A 17,445-nucleotide genomic window follows, 5' to 3' on the forward strand; every position below is an offset into this window, starting at 1 on the left:
AAAAGCCAATGACAAATATGTTGAAATTCAATGTTTGTAAATTCCTTTAGTAAAAGCAGGCATAATTTCCTCCAGTTTAGAACAGGGCAGCAATACGAAGAGAGGGGGATTTTAATTCTTTGCTGCATCCTATCATCCCAATTAGGATAGGGATGAGGGGACTTGCAGTCATTGGTTTTCCCTTCTGGGGCACACAGCTGACACAGTAAATCAAATTATAACAACAGTGCACAGGAAATGCATCCAACAGCTTCAAGACCCTCAAATCTAAACCATGCCCCTACATCACTGCTTTTATGAAAACAATGTTTATATTGAAAGCTGCACTGTAATGTCTAGTTTGGCCCACAGATTCCATCCACTCATTTCTGTGTTATACCCAACCTGTGGACTTTCTATTCACACATCACATGTGCCATATGTGTTGGGGCACACTTGAGACAGAGATAAGTTCAGATCTCTTCAAAAACAACAACACCCCTTTTCACCAAATCAGGTAAAACTGGAAACTAGTTTGATATAAACCATGAATGAAAGCTTCTCATTTCCACCATCACCCACAAAGGAGAATGCAAAATATACACTACCAAGGCTCGTGTCCCCTTATTCTAATAAAGTCAATGTATGAATTGGTCAATCTTCTTTATAGACCCACATTTCCCTTTCAAAAACTATGGTGTCTACCAAACAGACAGGAAAGTGAACACACCTGTCTCATAGAAGGTATGGGGTGAGGCTGTAAAATTTATTAAATTATTTCACATAATCACTGCTTTTTTGAACCAAACATTTCCAAGTAGTGCCCTGTTTCCTGAGCAGCCAATATTCTGTACTGGAAGAGGAGTCCTCACGAACAGTAGTTCAAACCTGCCTAAATTTATCTAAAATCTGGTGGAAAGAGATAATCCCCCACATTTTTAGAAATATTTTTTCTTCCTACATATGGATTTATTAAGGATTATTACTCTCATAAATTTGTGATTGGAATTTAATTCACCTTCCTGCCAATTTAATTTAGAAAATCAATGAATTCTTAAATTAACAACCTCAGAAGACACTCCAAAAGCTCCCTGTGGCCATTAGGTTGATTGGGAGGAGCCAGAATACCTGAAGAGGCTTACTAGTATGTTCACCTGTTCTAAAGACCAAAGGGAGATGCTTCATAAAGATAAACCAGGGCTCAGGCAAGATCTTTTTTGAACTGCACTTCCAAGAATTACAATACATAGATTTTTGGAAACTCACAAATTACTACAATATATTAATTCCCGGTCAATTATAAAAACAGTATAAAAATTATCATTACAATCTATGTGCACATCATCCGTAGGGGTTTCAGGGTTCAATCATATTAGATCATGTGGGTAAGCCTGCCGGAAGAGATCCGTCTTAAGTGCTTTCTTAAAAGCATCTAGAGTGTTAATAAGACGGATCTCTTCCGGTAGGCCATTCCAGAGTCTGGGGGCAACAGAAGTAAATGCTTTGTCAAAAGTTGATCTTAATCTGACTTTTGGGTGTTCCAATAATTTCTTTTCAGACAGTCTGAGAGTGCGGGGAGGATTGTGTAGGGAGAGGCGTTCCCTCAAGTAACTCGGACCCGAGCCATTTAGGGCTTTAAAGGTAATAAACAACACTTTATATTGGGCCCGGAAGCTAATAGGTAGCCAGTGCAGAGATTTTAATATCGGTGTAATATGCTCTGATCTAGATGTTCTAGTGAGAAATCTGGCTGCAGCATTTTGAATCAGCTGAAGCTTCCAGACTTGGTATAAAGGTAGCCCCATGTAGAGCGCATTACAGAAATCTAAACGAGAAGTTACCAGCTCATGTACCACTGTTTCAAGGTCTCCCTGGTTCAGGTAGGGGTGCAGCTGGCGTATCAATTGTAGCTGATACCAAGCACTCCTGGATATCACCTCCACCTGGGATGACAACTGTAGAGACAACTCCAGGAGTACGCCTAAACTGCGAACCTCGTCCTTCAGGGGAAGTGTGACCCCGTCAAGGACTGGATGACAAATTTCCTTCTCTGGGCCAGGGTTACCTATCACTAGTACCTCCGTTTTCTCTGAATACAGTTTGATAATATTTTTTTTTTAAAAATCCTTCCTCAGTAAGCACACTGAAACCTGCCTGTAAATATTAAGCCAAGAGGTCTGCCACCTGAAAGCTATACCTATAATATAAAATGTTATTATTACACCAATATTATGGATGCAGCACTGTGGGCAGAAAGCACCAATTAAATTTTCCTAAGCAGTGCAGCTTGCTTCCCTCTCCCAAAATTGGCAGCCAAATGTAGATTAAAATGCAAAAAAAAAGTTATTATTAAACTTGTTTAACTGTCTACAAAATTAACTATTTTAAACTCATCCATGATAAAAAAAAACATGTACCTATACAGTGGTTCCCCCCCACATTCAATGGGATTAGGGGTGAAGGACCGCCATAAATGTGGAAAAACAACAAATAAAAAAATGCTATTCTTTCTACCTAAGAGAACACCTCTCAAGGAATCTCCAGGTCGTCCAGTGCAACTCTATGGTCAACATCTGCCAGAAGCTGATCACAGAATCATGCCGGACGATCTAAAAATGCCGAGAGAAGTGTTTTCTCTAGGAACGTCAAGGTTCTCCACCACAACTCTATGGTCAACATCTAGCAGAGTTGCGCTGGAAAGCCTAGAAATTCCTAGAGAAAACATATTAGCAAATAATTCCCAAAAAGGCAAAACTGCAAATGTGGAGGGCCAACTGAACTACTAGAAGTACTTTCCGTAAAAACATTTATTTCCTGAAAACCTGTAGTAGTAGTGATGATGACGATGACAATGATGACAATGATGATATCTTTATCTGATGACAGAAGAGCAAAGAGAGGGCTATTCTAGCTTCCCCATGAATGGAGTTCTAGAGTCTGGGAGAACACACTGAAAGGCCCTCTCTCATATCCCCACAACAAATGCCTGTGTTAGTGTCAAGATCAAGTGAAAGACTCCTTAAAGACTTATGAACCTGGGCAGACTAGTAAGGGAGATTACAATCCTTCAGATAAGGCAAGATCAGTCTTAAGAGCACACCATACACGAGACAACTGAATTCTTCCATTTTAAATACCATCCACAGCCTGTTACATTTGCTATTCACTTTTAAAAAACTGTCAAGAGATTACATAACATGTACCAAGTAATGGCCAATTTGGTCCAAAAAGACACAGGACTAGAGCCTCTTCACACATTACACAAAGGCAAATGTGACATCTCCTTCAAGCATATGCATGACACGGAGCTGTAACTAGTCATAGTTACCTGATGCATAATATAAAATGCATAAATCTGTTTGTCTTGTAAACACACACACTTGACATCTTAGGAGTACATCTGAAAGCATAATGGGCTGGAGGAAGACCAGATTATATTTATATTGGACTCAATGAGGTTAAAATCAGTAATGATTGACTAATCTTATGGATTGCAATGTCTGCTCTAAATTAAAGTAGGTCTTGATCCAAGCCTATATATGAAATTGTTATTAGGAAGTCAGTATACTCTACTATTCTAGGCACTTTTATATTATTTAGAAATTGAAAGCAGGTAAATGGAGTGTTGGAGCAATGTGAACAAATCCATCCATTTCCAAATTTTACGAACTGTTTTCATTCATTTGAAAAGAGCCATTATGAATAAATATTTTAGGAAACCGCAAGAAAAAAAAATTACCTGAATTCTGGACTCCATCTCAAAACACTTGACTGTGTTTAAGTTGTGAGGCTCTCCAAACATTGCTGGACAAATATGTAGGATTTCAGCCTACTGCTCACTACTATTTTACTTCTTTATTAAAAATAGGTTTTCAGAGATTTTTTGCAAAAGCAGTCAAGCCAAGCCTATTAATAAACACTACCTGCCAGAACTAACTGTATTTCTCTTTACTGCCACAAGCAACATGCACGAAAAATGTGAAATTAGAATATATTGAGCTACTGTGAAAATTATTTTTATTCCAGTAGGTAAGATATATTAGTGCTTATATTTACAAGCAATTAATACAGAGAGACACCAAATTGAAGTAAATTTCCTAATTACATTCTGCATACATAGTAGGATCAGTATCTAACATGTTCAGTGCCGTTTGACACTGAACATCAGTGGGGCATCAGAATAAGATTTCTGGTGAAATAAGTATGCTATTTGCTACAATACTAATGCTATGTCTCGTGTCACCTAATGCCGTTAAGCATTAAAAATGTGTTCCATGTTTGGAAAGTGGGTGACATGGCTCAAAATGTAAACATGCTGTTTTCCTCAGCTTCAGCTTCACTTTTCTGCTGCATGATCATCTGCAGCAGCTGAAACAGAATGGAAAATCTGTGGAGGCGACAATACACTGAAAATACTTTAAAGAATCATTTTACAGAGAAACAATTCACTGAATCTACTTAATGCAAGCATTTCAGAGATGCCATAAAACTCCTGTTCATTATTACTCAATTTTACACAACTTTAAACATTTTTTACATAGTATTCATTCTTCTTGTTTATGCATTTACATAAAATTGGGGCTTCCCATACACCAATATGTCTAATAAAACTATCTACACAAAAATATGAAGAACAGGGGGAAAAGGTTAGGTCATTCTGTGATGAGTGCACAGTAGCAGTCAGAGGACAATGGTGAAGAAAGATAATTCCTTATCAGCCTGAAGTCCACTGACCTCTGGAGCAAAGCTTTTAAAAGACTTCAAGAATTTAGTAACATGCATTTTAAAAAGCTGAAAAGAAGTTAGTGCACTGTGCAAAACTTACATGCTGCCAGTCTTAGAAGGCAAGCCTGACTGTGAAGGAATGACCTCTCTATCCCTAGCAGGAGACTCTTTCATATCAATGTTTATTCCACCTTCCTGAGCTTCTGTGAGAGATGCGAGAGGGCCAGCCAAAACTGCATCTCCTGTATTGGTATCTGAGGTTAAATCACTGCTATCAGCATAAAGCAATTCCATCTGGGTTGTGGTCCTACGACGTGCCTGGAAGAAATTGGAAACAGGGAGGCAAAAGAAATGTTAAAATAGAGTACTTAAATAAAAATAGTATACTCACAAGAATGCATAATACAACAGCCAGCCTTAGCTACTTAACACATCTTAGCTTTCAGTACAGCCCATCATTCATTCTGAAACTGAAGATTTTTTTGTTTTTCTTGTTTCCCAATAAATTTGGCAGAAAATAAATAATACAGATACTATCTGGACTGAATTGGTTCATTCAAGAAAGTTCTGATACCTCATAATACATGAGCTACAACACAGAACAAGTGAGTGGATCCTGACATGCTCACACTTCTTCCATTTATGTATTTATTTTATTGGATTTATATCTTGCCTTTCTCCCAGAATGGGATTCAAGAAGGCTCAGGTCCTGCAGTTCTACATGGTGCACGCCATCATGGAGCGACTCCAGCGCTGCATCTACATGATGCAGCACCAAAAAGGCATAATAAAGCTTTGCTGCCGTGACTATGGCACCCCTTGAAGAGCGCAAAAAAGAGCTGCTTTTTGTGGCTCCTTTTTGCGCTCTCCAGAGGCATTGGGGCCATGGCGTGAGATTGCCATGGCCCTGATCCAACCAGTAAAGGGGTGGCTGCATGCTGCCCATCTGTATGTACACAGCTACAACGCAGTTCCCTTGTCAAGATGAAAAACAAAAGAATTATGTAAAGGTTGCTGTTTTTTCATCAAAGAACAAAAACAATTTTAAAAGTCTTTGACAGTTAGGGCTGTCAACTAGCACTGTCAGCTAAGTATGGTGAAATTTAACTAAGATGAGATATAACAATTATAATTAAATGACAGCTAACTTGAGGAGAAGATACTTTTGCTTTACTTTAACAAAAGTCCAACTGATAAGATTCAGTTACACAGCAGAAGGAAATAGAGGGTGGAACATAAAAAGATGCTTTATCAGCAGTCCTGTCCCAGACTCTCCTTAAGGAAATCTAGACTGGCAATGAACTTGGGGCTACGCAACTCTTTCCAGATCTATGCTCTACCCAATCTCTTTTAGATGTACAATGCGATATAAGGATTAGTAAGTTTGTACTGAGATATACTTGTCATTGTTGTTGTGTGTTTTAATTTTCAATAAAAAATATATTAAAAAAAAAAAAAAAGGAAATCTAGACTGGCATTAGCAGAAACTATCTTCTTATGGAGCAACCCATCAATGCACCATATGGGGTGTGTGTGGCTAGGAGGTGCTGTTTTTCAAAGATTAGTATAGTACTCTTTTCTTTGTGCCCTGTGCTGTGTTTCAGCTTCAGCTGCAGATTACTTAACTATGCAAACACACACACACACACACACACACACACACACACACACACAGCAGCCTGCCATATTGACATCCATAAAACTTACCTTATTTTTAGGCTTGACTTCACCACAGAGTTTCATGAGGTCAGAAGACAAGGAACTGAAAATAAAATTGACAAATCAGTGAGAAGCTCTCCCAGAAACTTTCCCCCTCAGACATCTAGTTTTAACAGTAGCTACAGTCACATAGCTGTACCTCTGCTAATGGCATTAGGGTTCACATATCCATGTACAGCATATGATTGCTCAAAACCAGGCACGTACAAGTTGTGTATCCTTGATTCAGAATTCCAAAATCCAAAATATTCCAAAATCGTAAATTGTCTTACATGTGTGGCTGAGATGGTGACACTTTTGCTTTCTAATGTTCAATAGACATACGCTTTGTTTCGTGCATAAAAATATTAAAAATAGTGTATAAAATTACCTTCAGGCTATATCTATAAGGTCCCATCTCTAAGCTATCTCATTATGTATAAGCAAATATTCCAAAAACTAAAAAAACCCAAAATCTAAAACACTTCTGGTCTCAAACATTTTGGATAAGGGAAATTCAACCTGTAGCTTTCTTCCAAGTTACCTTTGAGCTATCATCAGATGATACCCAAATTCTCACATGCAGAGTTCACTTGAACTGTCAACAAGTAATGGGTATGCATGTGTGATCTGGCCCTCACAGACATTTTCTTCAGTGGGGATCAGACAAATAGCTTGATTGACCCTTAGGAACTCAGCAGAAGCAGCCTCTGCATGGGAAGGATGTAGGTTACTTCAACAAGACTTCTGGGAGAAGTAGTTAAAGCCAGGATTGATCGTTTACTAACACAGGAACAAACAGTCAAGGGCTGGAGGAAACTAGTTACTGCTCTTACTAGTTAAAAGAGAAAATTCAACGAGTTTATCCTTGTTAGATCTTTATCTGACACAGTTTTAGCCCTTGAACTCATTCTTGTTACCTTCTTGTTAAGGAAGATGCTGAGTGAACTCACACTCATTTAATAATTAAATCGTTTAAATGAAATTTAATAATAGCCTTTTAAAAAGTATCCACTCCCTACAGTTTACACAGACTTCTCACCTTCCTTCAGCCCCAGGACTGTTCAAAGGAGCATCTTCATCAGTACTATCTTCCACATTGTCTGGAAAATTCCCAAAGTCATTATTTTGTTAGTCATATGCAACATATATCTATTTTATAGGCTCCTCCTCCTACCCAAAGTGAGACCAATCTGCATTGCTTTCTCTCTGTAAATGAAATTCAGCTAAATGTGAGATACCTAGTTTGCCAAAATACCCACATATTTAATTCTCCTGTCTCCCTGTTACTCTTATGTTTCAAGAGAAGTAACATTTTAATGTATTTACTGTCCATGGATAGTCATAAATTATAAATACTATCACTAGAAAAACAAGAAGGAGAGATATATCTGCCCATCATTAAAAAAACTACTTAAAATTAATATTAAATGAAAGCAGGGAGGCAGGGCATGTATTCTGTATTCATTTAGCCTACAAGTTAATTTAGCATGTGATTACTACTTTATTAGCAAGCAACCACTTAAGCCTTACAAAGCACAACAATTTCACTATGTTACTTCAACACAACAGTTTCATAAATAGTTACAGCATCTATAGATGTAAGAAGAAGGGAGAGGAGCTACAGAGATGAAATGGAACCTGCAACAAACAATGATAACTGTATGCATCTGCTCACACAAGAAAAACACTTGCATGCTTGTCAGTCATTGCCACAGTACATCATAAACATGTCTGCATGCAGGGAAATGCCAAATGAATAAGCCTTTAACAAATATTTACACAACCTGTGATTGAAAATATCCTAAATCTAATTCAGAAATACATACATAAAAACTCAGGGTAAAAGAAATATAAAAGTAATTGTGGCATTCCTTGTGCCCTCTGCAGCCTTTACACTGGCACTTCAGGTGGTCACTTTGTAAACCAGATAAAAGGAATGCTGTTACTACCAGCTTTCCTATTGGGACTAGACCCAACATAAGGCAAAATCAACAGCTGGGACTCGTACTTAAGTAGTACCCTGACCTTGTGTGAGGGTCAATATTTTAAAAAGTCTTACTGCACAATTTTCACAACACTCTCTTGTTTCATTTATTTTCTCTTCTTATAGTGGCACCCAAATCAGATCACATCACTCTGTTTCATGGGAATACTAACCCTCATGGTACAACCTACTTGACTGGAGAACAGAGACATAGGTGTGAGGCAACCACTTTGGCTGAGAGATGTAACTAGAGTACCAAGTGAAATTGTATGACTTCCAATCTCTGACCATCCAGCTGGCCATAAGGATCTCCATACCATCAGTAATTTTGCTGAGATAACATGGGGTGAGATACGATTTAGTTACACTCTCCCACTCCCAAATAAGAAAACAAAGATCTACCTAATGATGAAGCAAGTTTATTGACAAATGAAAACCAAGGCACTGCAAACAAAGAATTAAAAAGTAAAAAATGATTCTAGCTTCATATGCTTAACTTAATTGAAGCCACAAGGCACTTATACCTTATGTGGGCATAAATCATACATAGCAGAAGACAGTAGTTCACTCATACTACAATAGAATTGGGAGAGGGGAGCTCAATGTTTTCTTCTTGTTTCAAAAGTTCTTAGTTAAAAAAATAAAAATGGTTTCTTCCTGGATCTAGTATGATTATATTCATTATTTTGATGTGTACTGTTTTACCACAGACCTGCATTATGGTTTAATTAAATTTAATTAAAAATAAAAATTAAAGGGGCAGTTAATTATGCCTGTGGGATGCAGTGGCTCTGTTGATTGCAAGCTGGCAGTTTGAGGCCCAGGTGCCACATGATGGGGTGAGCTCCCATCACTAGTCCCAGCTTCTGTCAACCTAGCAGTTTGAAAGTATGCAAATGAAAGTAGATAAATAGGTACCACTCTGGTAGTAATGTAAACAGCCTTCTGTGCAACCATGCTGGCCACATGATCACAGAGTAGTCTCTGGCAATGCTGGCTCTTAGGCTTAGTAGTGGAGATGAGGACCGCCCCTATGGTCGGACACAACATGAGGGAATACCTTTACCTTTTTAAATTATGCCTCCATACTCAATCATCCTCTTTTCCCCATGGCCAGTCACAAGTTCCTCACATACTACTCAAAATCCTCGCTGCATTCCTCTTCATCCCTTGCTACATTAAACAGAGCTACGCCTAGTCCATATAACTGATGTTGTGCTCTTCTCACTCATTCACCAGTCTCCTAAGAGGCAGTGGACTGTACCTTACAAAGGAGAACAATCCTCAGATCAGGCCCTTTCTTCAGTGTGTACAGAAGGACAAAGGAAGGATTAAACTATACAAAGTCTATGTCAGCTGAATGCAGGATTTTCTGTTACTAGTTATGCCCTCTACACCAGCGCTATTCAAAGTAGTGATGCCTGAACCAGTGCCAGTCCCTGAGCCACTGGCTACCGATCCCTGGAATGAATTGTATCCCCTGCCACAGTGGGGAAAAAATAACTGCTGGTCCCCCACATCAGATAGCCTGAGAAGCATGGCTTTGCACTATGTGAGAAGCAAGAGAGGACCAGGGAAAGGAGCATGTCAGCCCATGCTGACCTACTGCCAAATCTTTTCCTGAACCTAGAAATATATAACTTTTAGAGCATAGTTCCACAGTAACTGAGCATTCAGCTGAGCATCCATGGAGCACATACTGCATCAAACATACAACCAACATAGCATGGCATGATGCTACAACAGCATGGTGGTGAGAGAATATAAGGCCATTCTCCATTATGCAGATCACTTCAAACATTTCCATGCAACTGGTTCATTCAGAGCAGCTGATTTAAAATAGATAGGAAGTATGAGCAAGAGGAAAGCAACTAAAATAACTAGTTCTATCCAAATGTAACTGCAGGAAATTCCTTCAATTTAACCAACAGCTTTCTAGCTCTCCACTTCCTGTGTGTTACTACATACTGGTGTTGTTGTTGTTGTTGTTTTTTTTTAAATAAAGACAAAAAAACATGGCACATATAAAATGTTCACTAGTCAACACAAATGGACAGTTTTCTCTGTCCACTAACCATCCTATAGGCAGGACCACTGACTAATATTCAAACACACTATACAATGACCATGGTTACTTTAAAAACTACATTTCTATAAACGCTGAAAAAGAAACTGTTACAGTACATTTGCTTCTAAAATGAATTTTAGATTATGAGTTATATTTTGCGTGGAAAACTGTTATATGTGTTATAGCTATATTAATGCACAATTGTATCAGTGGCAGCATCTTGGTCAACTAGTTGCATTCATGTCTGTCTCAACTGCTAACATCTTACTGGTAATCTTACAAAAAAAGTGTTAATCCTAAAGGAAAAAAGACCCTTTAGACATATAATCAGTACATTTCCCCAAATACTACATGCAAACTTGATACGCGCTGACATTGTGTGATGCGCCAGTTAGTGTACACATATATCATTAGTATGTCATGCAGCTGTGCAGTACACAGAAAGCTACATATACTTACCCGATGGTATGCTATCTAGGTCTGTGTAAAACAACAGCAAAGAGGAAACAAAAAGCAACACTCCAATCAAAACCAATCCATTTGCAGAGTGGTCAATAAAGAGTCCTACATAACATGATAAACTGATTTAATCTATCAGAACTACATTAGAATAGATGCCGTAGTGCACACATTACAATTTTTCTATATTTCAACTGAGCATGAGAATTTAAATACTGAGAATTGCATAATTCCAATTGGTAAACTGCTAATTCTGTACACTAGTACTACCTGAATTCAAGGTGCAATTGTCATTAAATGTGTGGTTTTATATAATCCATTAGTATGACGCAAGGAATTTGCAAAAACTAAACGTTGCATGCATAAACTTTTGAGTAAAGTTTTATCATATAAATACAGCATCTATTCATACACCGCCTTATTTGAAACACACTGAATACATCATGCATCCATCATAAGCAAACCTAGCATGCGGCATGATTACATTTTGTGAAATATTCAAATTACCTTGCAATGCATGGCCCAGCAGAGCATCAAGCTCAGGATTTAATTCTGCCTTCTCTTTCAGCATGTGAAAGAGCAGCTGGTTTTGAGTAGCACTGGTAATTTCTGTTTGTTTAAGGCGTCCTTCAAGCACTTTAATCTGAGCTTCCTTCTGAGCTGCTTGGAGGCCCTATTAAAGATGCCAAACAAACTATATTAAACTATTCCCATAAACAAGCATTCACATACTTATACATATACATATGCTTATATATATATAGTGTACAGTCTCAAATATAATTTGATGTATAAATTGAGGGCAGGTTTGGGGGACAAAATTATGGATTTTGATAAGTCAAGCATACAACTTAGTGGCATGTAACAAAGGTATAAAAAATGGAACAAAGGAAATGGAATAAAGGAAATGGAACAAAGTGCCAAAAAACTTTCAAAATTCTTGCTAGCAAAACTGTTTGTGCTCACCCTAAAGGCTAGATGTATGAGGAGGTTACTACCGAAATGTTGGCCGTGCAATGTGGTGGGAGGACGTGACCAGGCAATGGCAGGGCTAAAAAAATGCGCATGTGTCCAAAAGGATCAAAAGGCAAAAATAAAGAAATGACAATTATGTTAGCAGTGATTTAGTATGTTTCCAGTGTCTTTAGGGAATTCTAGGCTGACATTTTTGTATAGATTCTGTTGAAAACTTGACTAACTTCCAATTAACATGGATTTAAAGCCTTTAACTTTAATGTACTAACACACACACACTTGGACATATACATTCAGACATGTAGATGAATGCACACAGCATATCTATGGGTGTCACCCTAAAAATCTTGCAATTCTATCAGCTGTATGGAAATTTTTCTCGCATCACATAAGCCAGACACAAATTTTAAATTTTACAAGGAGCAAAGGAAATAAACAACATTGATAAAAGCATTACTAAAGTAACTCCTAATATAATCAGGTACTTAACTATTTCACTACTTTTCTTCTGTCTCCTTAAAAAATTACATTGCATCATATCAACTGAATGTTTTTGAAGGAAGCATACTGACAGACATTTTTAAGAGTATGCTTTACCGTTTTAACTGTCCTGTTTTTTAATCTGCTTTTTAACATTTCAATTGTACTTTAAAATTGTTTTAGTTTAGTTAATAGTTTGATTCCATTTTAATATTTTGTTATATTTAAAATATGTTGTATTTCTTTTAATTTGTTACCTGCCTTGAATCCGAGTTTTGGAGGAAAGGCAAGGAATAAATAAAGATGATGGTGGTAATGACAACAACAGGAAGTTCCACTTTTGGATATATTAGTATGAATTAGTTCAAAATATACCAGTATTTTAATGTTTAAAAATTCAACTTACCCCTTAATGATGTTTAAAAAGTTTTATAGTTAATTCTACATAAAATAACTCTGATCTTGCTGAGTATCATTTTAGTCTTATCATTAAGCCAGCTCTTTTTATCATTAGATCTATTATTACTTTGTGACAGCATATTTTCTAACGTTCTCCAACCTGGGGTCTTCCAGATAGTTCCCATCATCCCCAGTCACCATAGGAGTAGAAGTATAATACAATTGAAGGTACCAGGTTCAGGAAAACTGATATGCTCTAGCCTGCACGATGCAATTTACCTATGCCACTCGATCATTAATAAAGAAACATGCAACAGTAGTTCAGAATGAGTTTTACAGGCTTTCCTATGTGTTTTACCTTATTAATGCCCATTGTAAGGAAATGGTCAAGTAAATATCGTGCTTCCGTTAGAGTACATGCATTGATAACTGCTGTAACATCTAGAGTCTCTCCTTCCTCCTGCATAAACATAAACAAAAGTGATTAGTTTAAAAGGGGGGGGGGGAAATCACCTGAATGCTCCATGGACTACAGAAGAATTATTCTAATAGATAGGAATCAGAAACTTTTAAAACTGAAAATGAACCTTATTAAGTCTGAAGTATTTAGAAAAATTGCCATAGAACAAAACTTCTCTTAACACATAGTGATATGCAACCTTGTATACACCAAATGTCAAGTGTTTTTTGTTGTTGTTGCTTAAGCATGCAAGGAGGAAAGCGTGCTAGTCGCATGCCCATTTGATGACATTTCACTCTCTCTCAAATATGGAGGTCAGCTTGTTCAATTTAATAGAGTTCACAAATTCTATCCATGGAGGCTCTCCACAAAATTTAATGATGACAGATTATGACAGATGGGGCAAAGGCTAACAAGGTCCTCCCTCTCAAGCTTCATCAATGTGAAAACAAAACTCATTTTGAACATTCAAGTGACAATTTTTAAAATCACATTCAGTTATGCAAGTGCACAGCTATTTTGTGTGCATAATTTGTAGAGAAAGACAGCACAGGTGACAGTACAATAGTTTCAGAAGAGGGTTGTTTTACTTGTAGCTTTGGTTTATAATAAAATCATAAGGATTTTATTTTATTTTATAACCTTTAATTATCAGACACAAGTGACTAACACACAACAGAACTGGGCTCTGATGTGCCAATCTGAACACAAGTTGTATAACGGATACTTCATAAAATAGCCAAGTTAAATCAATAGGTAAAGAAAATGCCCTTAAAGATACTGTAATTCGCTTCACTACATGAACCTAATACACTTACAAAATCTTGGGGTCAACATACCTTTGCTTCCTCCATCTGCATGATATTTGCTTGGCAGTCAGAAATACTATCATTGATATAATCTATATTTGCTGTCAGAGATTCCATCTCTTCATTGATATTGTGGATGTTTTTGTCAGCATCTGGACCACCCTCTTTAATCATTCTCTCCCTCCTTTTGGAAAGTTTCTCTTTCCTTTTGGTAAGTTCCTCACGTTGCTATAATTCAAAAGTGCATGTAAAACACAAACTGAGAAACAAAGCCACGCCAGTACTTTATTCTGGGGAAGAAAATCAAATAAATGAAGCAGTAATTTATTTAATTTTTTGAATTCTTTGAAGAGAAATAAAAAGGAACATGTCTGACAAAACAGCTAATCTTTATAATATTAAGGCTCATTCATATATGCATATACATTATTTAATCACTCTATGCTTCGTGACTACAAACTGAAATATATGAATTGATTACACTAAAATGCTTTTTAATAGAGATACTGTGAATATTCCAACAATGCTGTTATACCTGTTAGGCTTTATATGCACATTCCAGTCTACCCTTGGGTCCCTTTCACACTATGCAATTATAGCACTGTAATTCTACTTTAAATGCCATGGCAACATCCTATGGTGTCCTGGAAATCTGCAGTTTAGTTAGGGACATTTTGAATTGCTAATCAGAGCACCTTTAGTGAATCTAACCAAACTGCAAACCCCAGGATTCCACAGAAACAACACATGGCAGTTAAAGAGGAATCATAGTGCTATGCTTGTGTAATGTGAAAGAACCACTGATCTTACCTACTGAGTAAGTGGTACAGGCCCAAGACAGCATCATTTTCTACTGCAAAAATGGCATTCATACTAATGCTGCAAATAGTTGAAATGATGTCTCCCAAAATCAAACAAACAACATAACATAACAACAACAACAACAACAACAAAACACCAACCCTACCTTAAGTAGTCTGTTCATATCAGTCTCCATATTGGATATGGTCATTTTCTGCATAATGATCTCAGTTACTCTGCGTTCAAGCAATTGCCACTTCATTCTGGCTCCCTTGGAAGTATAAACTCTTGTCATTGTTTTTCTTTGATACTTACTCCTGTAAACAATACAGAGATTTGCATTGTTCAAATAATATAGTACAAATTTTGCTTTATGTTTTGTACCAGTAATTTTTTAAAAAGAGAAGAATACTTTTAACATGAAAATTTCAAGGGGTGGGGAAGAAATACTAATTACATTTAGAAAATTGGAAATAATCTTTCAGATCTTTGTAAAGTATTATCACAGACACCACCCAGTGGTTTCTATAAACAATGCATTAAAAGCCAAAAATCCTCTAAATCTGATCAACATTTACATAACTACAATAGGATTCATTTGTGCTACAGCTGAAAACCTTTACAGTGGGAAATTCTATCACAGCAGGAAAAGTCTGCTGAACTTGGCTGTATGGGTTCCAAAATTAAGAATTATTTCATTTTTTGTAATAATACCTTTATTCATATTATAACTTACCAAGTATAGGTATAAAGTATACCTTTATTTATATAAACTTATAAAGTAGATAGTTTTCATCAGACACACACACATACATCTTTACTCATATATAAACTGCAGTTAAATATAGCAAGAACTCAATAATCGATCTAGATTCCACTGTATAAAATCAGAATAACTTCCTCTAAAAGATTTAGTTGCTGGCTCTAATTCATTTCCAGATTTGTTTCATTCCCCAAGCTTGCAAACCAGGCAAGAGGTGCAGTACGCTATGGGTCTCTTATCCTTAACGGTTTGTGGTCAGAGTCCTGTTTCACCATAAAACATGTAGCAATATATTATCAGGGCACTGTGTGGGGTCAGACAGTTAAAACACTTATAGCAAACTGTAGATCTGATGAAAATCAAAACAAATTCAAAACTTACTGGAATATTTTTTTTAAAAAAAAATAATATTACCTGGTTCCATTGGTTGTGGCTGCTGGCAATGCTTGGACTCTGGCTACAGGTATTTTCATCTTTTGCTGTGATGCTCCTCTTGATCCATCATTATCTACTGATGACGCAGTAGCACTTGGTTCTTGATTGGAGTGCTCAGGTAGACTCAGCTTCCGACTACTTCTCCCAGCCACCTTGTCAGACACAGGTCTTGCTTGTCGACGAAGAGCTGTAACCTGAAATAGTGACCAAACAGTGCCATATTTAGGTAGCAAATAGAAGCAGTCTCACATCATGATGTACATGTATAGTTCAACATTGAAATGGTCTGGTACCTCTTCTGTTCTGCGGCGCAGAATAACTTCTTGATTTCTTTTCTGAGCCTCCAGAAGTTTTAGCTGATGCTGTAAAGGGAGCACAACAATAGATCAGAGATACCATTATCTTAATGCCACCATATGCCTAATTATCCAATTAATAAACCAGAAAGGGAAACAAAATACTATGCTGACCTTACTTCTATAAGAGTAAGCACTAGGTAGTAGTTGTAGTGTGTGTATAAGAACACTGACAAGCACAGTCCTATGCATATTCTACTACCTCCAATATGACTTGTTTCCCCAAGCATGCAAGCATAAGACTGCAGTCACAGTTTAGTAGGTTAGGTACCTAAGCTCATGAACTGCCTATTACCAACTTTGAAAAGAAAACTACTCAGATTAGGTCTTGTTCAGGTTTAGTCTTGCTGAGACTTAAGAGCCTCTCCAAGTGTGAGAGAACCATTAAGATTCCATTCTTTCCTGGAAAGGCACTCTCAGTGGGTGATGCTGGGGGTATGTGTGTGTGTCCCATTTGACTTCATGGCCACTGGGTTGAGGGAGCTCCTCAGGCATCTGTCTTGTCCACTGTACTATTTAATATCTACATGAAACTGCTGGGAGGGATTGTCTGGCCTTTTGGGGTCAGATATCACCAGTACGCTGATGATTTGTTGTTGTTAACTGCCATCAAGTTGACTTCAACTTATAGTGACCTTGTGAATGAGAGACCTCCAAGTCACCCAATTATCAACAGCCCTGCTCAGGTCTTGAATACTCTGACACGGCTTCCTTGGTTGTGTCTTTCCATCTGGAATGCAGTATTCTTCCTACTGCCTTCTACCTTATCAAACATTACTGTCCTTTCTAGTGAAGCTTGTCTTTTCATAATATGTCCAAAGTACAACTGTCTCGATATAGTAACCATGGGGCCCATACAGAGAGGCCAAAATAAAGCTGCTTCAGGGCACTTTGGAGGTATGCTTTTTAAATGATGCATGCATCCTAGGAGGTCAGAAGCTGTGCCAAAGCTACGCTGCAGTCCTTAGGAGTGGATGCCCCAAGGCAACCCTGCAGCCAGATTGCTAACTAGGGTTTGCTGCAGTGAGCATAAAACTCCTTTGATACAACA

At 37.5% G+C, this 17,445-nt stretch overlaps 1 protein-coding gene across 8 annotated transcripts in view; it reads right to left on the reverse strand.

Moving 5' to 3' along the window:
- Positions 1 to 17,445, reverse strand: part of KIF21A (kinesin family member 21A) — a 118,348-nt gene that overhangs the window by 24,806 nt on the left and 76,097 nt on the right. For 5 of the 8 annotated variants that reach the window (XM_089524487.1, XM_089524489.1, XM_089524491.1 and 2 more), the window contains exons 17-26: positions 16,332 to 16,400; positions 16,018 to 16,232; positions 15,007 to 15,157; positions 14,070 to 14,267; positions 13,129 to 13,230; positions 11,424 to 11,589; positions 10,917 to 10,937; positions 7,445 to 7,505; positions 6,412 to 6,466; positions 4,805 to 5,022 (exon numbers count right to left, since the gene is read on the reverse strand). In XM_089524487.1, the coding sequence (XP_089380613.1) occupies positions 4,805 to 5,022; positions 6,412 to 6,466; positions 7,445 to 7,505; positions 10,917 to 10,937; positions 11,424 to 11,589; positions 13,129 to 13,230; positions 14,070 to 14,267; positions 15,007 to 15,157; positions 16,018 to 16,232; positions 16,332 to 16,400 (1,256 nt within the window). The remainder of the gene's footprint in view (positions 1 to 4,804; positions 5,023 to 6,411; positions 6,467 to 7,444; positions 7,506 to 10,916; positions 10,938 to 11,423; positions 11,590 to 13,128; positions 13,231 to 14,069; positions 14,268 to 15,006; positions 15,158 to 16,017; positions 16,233 to 16,331; positions 16,401 to 17,445) is intronic. The other 3 variants (XM_089524490.1, XM_089524488.1, XM_089524493.1) reach the window with 1 other exon arrangement.

The sequence above is a fragment of the Sceloporus occidentalis genome, unplaced genomic scaffold (genome assembly GCF_023333645.1).
Source record: "Sceloporus occidentalis isolate IW3139 unplaced genomic scaffold, rSceOcc1.0.p SCAF_5, whole genome shotgun sequence".
Lineage (NCBI taxonomy): Eukaryota > Metazoa > Chordata > Lepidosauria > Squamata > Phrynosomatidae > Sceloporus > Sceloporus occidentalis.